At 36.8% G+C, this 7,278-nt stretch overlaps 1 protein-coding gene across 1 annotated transcript; it reads right to left on the bottom strand.

Moving 5' to 3' along the window:
* Window positions 1–1,050: 1,050 nt before the first annotated feature.
* irf8 (interferon regulatory factor 8) lies at window positions 1,051–5,248 on the bottom strand. The gene is made up of 9 exons (XM_028437175.1): window positions 5,210–5,248; window positions 4,836–5,022; window positions 4,395–4,578; window positions 4,131–4,234; window positions 3,961–4,015; window positions 3,560–3,607; window positions 2,327–2,719; window positions 2,131–2,246; window positions 1,051–2,015 (listed from the first exon to the last, which is right to left on the bottom strand). Exons 2-9 carry the CDS (start codon window positions 5,013–5,015, stop codon window positions 1,818–1,820), a joined length of 1,278 nt encoding a protein of 425 aa, XP_028292976.1. The 5' UTR covers window positions 5,016–5,022; window positions 5,210–5,248; the 3' UTR covers window positions 1,051–1,817.
* Between the last annotated feature and the right edge of the window lie 2,030 nt (window positions 5,249–7,278).

Here is a 7,278-nt window from a genome sequence, read left to right as displayed (position 1 = left end):
CTTTTTCTATTTTAAGCATGTGTGACTTTTTTGTTATTGCCCAAGATTCAGTTTGTAGTTTTGTTCCAAGTCAAGACCGAGACTTTTGGAGGTCGAGACCGAGTCAAGGCCAAGACCAAGATCGAGTCCAGCCGAGAGTGAGACAAAACCGAGACCATTAAAAAAATATATTTTAAAAACCATGACATGGTTGAAAAGTTAAAGAGCATTCTTTGTATTTTTTTTTTTCTCTTTAAATGCATTTGATAGACAAAGAACACAAATGAATCCTTGTATGTATTTAATAGCCATTGATAAATCTATTCTAAATATTTGAAAATAATGTGTTTATTTGTCAGCTGAATGAGGCCTATATAAAGTAATTGTCCAGAAGTATTCCTGACTAGAATAATACACTTTTGGAAAACATTCCCAACAAAGCAGAACAATCAATGCACTGACGCTTAACGCTTGAAGTCAAATTACGACATGAATTAATCAGGAAAAGTTCCAAGTGCTTCTCCTTGTTATCACATTAATGAAGTTGAATAGCAGATCAGAGATCAGTGTTGGTCTCGACTGGTCTTGATGGAAAATCCGGAGTCCAGCCAGTTTGAGACAAGAACACGATAGCCAAACTGAGTACTACAACACTAGCAGTTAGTGGGAAAAAAGTGGACTCAACCCCAGAGTTTTCCACTTTATCTTATTTATAGGAATACAAATACATACATGAATTTCATTTTAAGTGTGTTAGAGCATCACTGACAGTCATTATTACATATGTGTCCTGCTCCGTGGAGTTTGCATGTTCTCCTAATTCATGCATTGTTTCCCACAGGTAGACCTCTACAAGAATTCTCAGATCAAGACATTTACGTTTGAGTACAAAAGAAAGCTTTTATTTTGAAAAGCAGTTTTTAAAAAAAAAGACAAGTTTAAAAGACAGTCAGATGGTAAAACCTATCCATTTTTAAAAGCCAAACATTTCACAAAAATATTTACAAAATTGATGATTTAATCTAATATTATCAAGAAATAAAAACAACTACAAAAACTGTTGTGACTCGTGAGAACACTACTTCCTACAGAGAATTGCAGTTTATTGTACTACAACATAGTTTTTTTAGTTAAGTGTGACAAAATAATGAGCAAATGTGTTATGAATGAATATGATAAGTAGTAATTAGATGATCTGATCATAAAAACGCAGAGGTTAAAAACACAACATTCTGTAATGTATCAAAAATAAACAGGTTCATGCTGACATGATAATGATGTTAGGCTACGTGTCTGATGTTGTTCCATCACCTTTCACAATAAGAGGCTGTAAGGCAGTGGAAATCAACTGATTTGGCTTCAGCACAAAAAATTAACCCTTAAAAACAAGCTGAGAAAAAAGATTTCTTTATGTATTGAAACAGTTACACACAAATACGACGCAGTTGGTAGAAAATATCATGTTATCACTTTACATAAATAACAGTGGAATGAAATATTCTGATAAAAACTTGTTTATTCACTGTCAAATAAAATCAGTTTCTTCATAATAATTTCTGTTCAACAGAAAGTAAAAAGCTCATTTATAGAGGAAAACTATCTTTGCAGTAATTAGATTCTTTAAAAAAAAAAAAAACTCTAGTATTACTGCCTCTTACTAATATATATGTAAGAATTAAAAGCACTTAAAGCTTATTTTAAAATAAATCAGATGTTACTGTTCATTTATAATCCTTTAACATTACCAATCCTTACGACCCCCCTACAAACAGGACCGCATTTCACTTTGGGGTCCTGACCCACTAGTTGAGAACCTCTCTGCTGTACGTGTTCACAGTTCAGGCAGTGATGGGCATGTTTTCCCTGTAGCAGGCTGGTCTCTGCGGCACACTGTAACTGCAAAAGTCCTGATAGATTCGAGACATCTGGTCAATGGACGCGTCGTCCAACATCTCTAAGACTGGACTGTTGCAGTAAGACTGCGAGCGACGCATGTTCATCGACTCCAAAAGATGCTGACAGTTTACTAAACTAATCTGTCACGAAGAGAGACAAACATTTCATGATCAGAAGGATGAATGTGAAAGAGTCAAGCAGATCCTGTTGTTCTAGCCGGGATCATGTGATGTATGAATTTCTCTGTCAACTTACTTGCAATATGATCAGTTTATTCTTGGCACTGCTGATGTCGCTGAGTTCCTCTCCAAAACACAATGTCACAATAGGATCAGGGGCAGGAATCTGACCCGCCTGATGAAGCTGAAGAGCTGCAACACATATACAGTCATCAAACATTGACAATTCAATTCAGCTCCCCAAAACAAAAAAAAACCTTTTAGTACATTACCTTCCAGAAACTTCCCAGTGTCGAAAATCTTAACAACAGCATCCCTTTCCAGTTTGGAAGGCATTGGTTGGTAGTGTGAGCCCACGTCCACCAGGCCACTCCAGAACACTCGGCTCTGGCAGAGCCTTTTGATGAAGATGCCCTCTTGGTTGGCGCGGACCAGCACTCCTCTCTCCATGTGTCCCAACAGTTTGTGGGTGATGTGGCGCTGCCAGTCATACTCAATGTGCTCAGCAGGGGGGAAATGGACACTCTGCATGCTGTCTGAGCTGAACGGGGTGCCACGGCCCAGGTGGGGTTGTGGGGAGATCCGACAGCCTTCAGGATGAGTTACCAGTGTAGTCTGCATCACCTTCCCTCCATAGCACACACTGATCATCATCTGGGATAAAGCTAGAGACAGGGTTGGGGTCAATTATAATTGTAATTGTGTAATAGATTATTATATACAATTAATGGCGTAATTTTAATTTTAATTGAAATTTTAAGAATCTGTTGCTGTTGTAGTCGTAGTTAAACTGTAATTTAGTTGAGATAATTGACTTTCTTTGTAATTGCCATGAAAATTGTATAGAAATGTAAGCAAAAATTATAATGTGAAAATATGCTCAATTGGGGAACCATGTTACAGTTCTATGTACAGTTCTACACATGTGCAGATAATTATTAAAATATGTTTCGTATCAAACTTTCCTACATTTTACTCTTTAAAAACAAATATAAATTGAGAAGTATACTGACGCAAAAACGGCTCAGATGCCAACACTAACAATATTAAAACCTATATTTTCATTGATTAGGAAGCCGAACAAGATAAACAAGAGATGGGAATGAAATTAAACATTTGTTTTTAGTGTATTTTACAGCTGATTTAGGACCTGTTATCATAAGAAATGCTAACAGAAAGCTAACACAAGAGAATGGTTAACTTTTATTAGGTTATTCATATCAGGCTTGGTAATTGTTATTAAATTTTAGTTATTGAGAAGGTATGTATAAATCACTTTCTGAGGTTAAAAAAAAAATAGTCATTTAATTGTAATTGGAAAGAAAATGCTGGTCACTGTAATCGTAATTAAACATGGGTAATTGAAAATGTAATTGACCCCATCCTTGCTCAGAGAGGTATATAATTTATCCGAAAAGTCATGAAAATTACAAAATGAAATAATTATACTGTAAATCATTACGTTTCCGTGGCACTACCAGTTGTAATGTGACTGCTGCACGTACCTGAACTGACACAGCTGGATGGCAGAGGCTCTTGTTGCTGTGAGAATGCTTTGAATGGAAAAGAAAGAAACAAGTTGAGCGTCTTTTTTTAAACTCAGAGGACACAGCCACAGTCTCATGCCAATACTTTGCTGCCTCATCAGAAAAGCTTTTCTCTAGCACGATCTCACCAAGGGATAATATCTGAGTCAGCAACGTTCAACAGGATGTTAGTCAATTTTTCCATTGCTGAATTTAAGAGCCTCTGTTTAGCCCGAGTAGCTGCTGTTTTTGTTTTGTTTGTTTGTTTGTTTTTTTTAAAAACAAAGGCTTTAGAACCCATATGTGTCAAGTTTGTAACGAAGCATTTAAAAAGAGAGTTCACTGAAGAAGTAAAGTGTTCATCCAATATGTAAACTTACCGACGCTGCCCTGGGGCCAATATTCTGGGCTGGACTGGATGTTACAGCAATCCTCCTACAACAACACATCTGTGTCATAAACAGCTTTTGAACTATTCTTAATGATCAAGGAAATAAGATATGGAACACATAGGTTCGGTGCTAAAATATTCATAGTGAGAAGTTCTCACCTCTTTCATAAGGTTGTCTATTTCTGAAGGGCTGCACTCCATGTTGTCTGTGATTTCACTGGAGCTGCTGGTGGCAGCCATGATCATCATTGAGCTTTTACCATCTGTAGGTGAAAGGTATATAAAGATGACTGTGTAGAAAGCTGTAAAGCACATTCCATACTGGAAACTAGCATTTTATTATCATTTGAGTTCCCAAATTGGCTTTTTTTTAAAATTATTATTATTAAATTGTGCTCATAGGATACAAATACACAAACGTACGTTTCTGCTCTTCATCGGGAACAATGCGGTAGACTTTGTATGGCTCAGAGATGTCTAACTGTGATCTTTCAGTCATCTCCTCAAAGTCTGGACTTTTATTCAAGGCACAGCGAAGTCTGGTTTTCCATGTGGCAGGTTCAGCTTTGTCACCTTCTTTAAACTTGCCTTTAAACACAGCCCAGGCCTGGAAAAGAAAGAAGGAAAGATTTCATATTGTGTGTGATTCCATTCTTTGGTATCCAACCAAATCCCTATCATAAAAACAACTCAATTGTTAGTTTTCTATCACCAACTCACTCCTTAATAAAACTGCACATTATTGATAAAGAGCCATTGCCTGCACTATTCTTATTTGTTCAGCAAAAAATACAAAATAAATGAAATAACAATTTATAACTAACACGCTAGCAACTTGTGAAATGTCGGAGGATTGCTTAAAACCTTAAATATGGATGCGTCCACTTCCTGGTTGTAGTCCTGTTTCCCAGCATGTTTCCATGGGATTCTGAACATAGTGCGACTGGCATCTTCCCACTGGAGCCCAGAATACTGCGCACTTTGGATCTGCTCTATGAGCCACTGCTTCAACCTTCGACCTCCAGAGTTCGACATGTTGAACATTAAAGCTCTAAAGAATTGGGATGTAAATGACAGCATTATTTCACCAAATAAGCACGACAAAAATCACAATGTTCACCTCTAAGAATTGTATTCAAATATGTTACAATATAATATAAAAAAAGAGGTAAAAGTTTATAAATTTGGATCTCTTTCACAATAAATTAAAAAAAAAAAACAGAAGTAAAAGTACTTACAGTTTGATAAGCAGCTGCTCTTCTCTGTGTTAGATGGTGATTGAAGGCTACTGTCAGATTTATTGTGACCTCTTTCCGAAACACGCCCATAAATGGGCGGAGCTCCATCGCACGGAATGAAAGAGGCGGGGCCCTAGCACTTAACTAAGCCCGCCCATTCCGGAAGAGTCGTTCTTTTAACTGAGGGTATTTACAAGAAATGGCAAGACAGAAGTGAGGTTTGCTCAGTCCCAGCCCACGCTAAAGCAGGAAAGTGTATCACATGTCACTGTTGATGTGTGTAAGCCCCCACTCCCACTCATTATTACTGATTAAAAACTCCAGTCAGCTGTGAAGCATGTGCAGCAGGTGTAGCAACCTGTTTAACGTTCCAATGATGTCATGTGAAAAACACATGTTAGATATCAGTAGATTCAATTAAACTGCAATGGCTATTTGTGGAAGAAGAAGCAGAATAAAACGAGTAATGTCTTTAATGTAAAAAACAAAACAAGAGTTGCCTATTTGAATTTGATTTCAGTCGTTCATTTTCAATACTTATATACCATGAGACATACAGTTACTCCTACAATTGTTTTTTTTTTAAGTCTGTGATCAGAGGTGAAAGTAACTGATTAAAAGTACTCACAATACCAGAATTGAGTTTCTTTTATTTTTTTTATTTTTTTTTTTTTGGGGGGTATATTTCTAAATCAGTAATCTTACTTTTACTTAAGTACGTTTTAAAATAAATAAAGTAATTTATTACATTTCTACACCCAACCATTATTGAGTAAACTATTATTTTTTTGTTTTAAAATGGTCAACAAAAAAATTAAATAATCAGACATCAAATGCATCACATCATAGCCTACCAATTAGATCAAACTCATTTTTAGCATTTATAAATGTCGCTATACTTGAGAACGTATTCATTTTGAAATGAAGGCATGGGTGTTATTTTATTCAAAAAAACAAAAAAAACACCTTACATTTTATAAAGATGCCTTTGTGGAAAATAAATTAAGGTCCAATCTTGGTCTCATCAAACCAGAGAATCTTATTTCTCATAGTCTGGGAGTCCTTCATGTGGTTTTTTTGGCAAACTCCATGCAGGCTTTCATATGTCTTGCACTGAGGACAGGCTTCTGTCGGCCCACTCTGCCATAAAGCCCCGACTGGTGGAGGTCTGCAGTGATAGTTGACTTTGTGGAACTTTCTCCCATCTCCCTACTGCATCTCTGGAGCTCAGCCACAGTGATCTTTGGGTTCTTCTTTACCTCTCTCACCAAGGCTCTTCTCCCACGATTGCTCAGTTTGGCTGGACGGCCAGGTCTTGGAAAAGTTCTGGTCGTCCCAAACTTCTTCCATTTAAGGATTCTGGAGGCCACTGAGCTTAGGAACCTTGAGCGCTTCAGAAATGATTTTGTAACCTTGGCCAGATCTGTGCCTTGCCACAATTCTGTCTCTGAGCTCCTTGGGTAGTTCCTTCAACCTCATGATTCTCATTTGCTCTGACATGCACGGTGAGCTGTAAGGTCTTATAAAGACAGGTGTGTGCCTTCCCTAATCAAGTCCAATCAGTTTAATTAAACACAGCTGGACTCCAATGACGGAGCAGAACCATCTTAAGGAGGATCAGAAGAAATGGACAGCATTGAGTTAAATATGAGTGTCACAGGAAAGGGTCTGAATACTTATGACCATGTGATATTTCAGTTTTTCTTCTTTTTAATACATTTGCAAAAAATTCTACATTTCTGGCTTTTTCTGTCATGATGGGGTGCTGAGTGTACATTAATGAGAAATAAAATGAACTTTTTTGATTTTAGCAATAGACTGCAATGAAACAAAGAGTGAACAATTTAAAGGGGTCAAAATACTTTGCGTACCCACTGTAGCTTTTACTTTGAGTACTATTTACTTGAGCTGTTTTTTACTTGTACTCAACTCTGTGTTGTAAATATTAGAAATGCAGGAGAAAGTAAGCATATTCAAATACAAACCCTTTCATTATCTTGAAACACAATGTACATTATATCAAGTCTATCATTTTTGCTAATGCGACAACTTAGAATCTAATAGAGATT

This window comes from Gouania willdenowi, chromosome 3 (assembly GCF_900634775.1).
Source record: "Gouania willdenowi chromosome 3, fGouWil2.1, whole genome shotgun sequence".
NCBI lineage: Eukaryota > Metazoa > Chordata > Actinopteri > Blenniiformes > Gobiesocidae > Gouania > Gouania willdenowi.
The sequence above is the reverse complement of the archived record's forward strand: the minus strand, read 5'-3'. Positions and strand labels throughout refer to the sequence as shown.

Bases quoted from the DNA above. Each gene is read 5' to 3' on its own strand.
- irf8 (XM_028437175.1), bottom strand. From the start codon at position 5,015: ATGTTCAACATGTCGAACTCTGGAGGTCGAAGGTTGAAGCAGTGGCTC. The intron at 3,608-3,960 runs GTAAGTTTACAT...TTCCATTCAAAG, and splicing joins TTGGCCCCAGGGCAGCGTCG to CATTCTCACAGCAACAAGAG. The intron at 2,720-3,559 runs GTACGTGCAGCA...CCCTGTCTCTAG, and splicing joins ATCCAGCTGTGTCAGTTCAG to CTTTATCCCAGATGATGATC.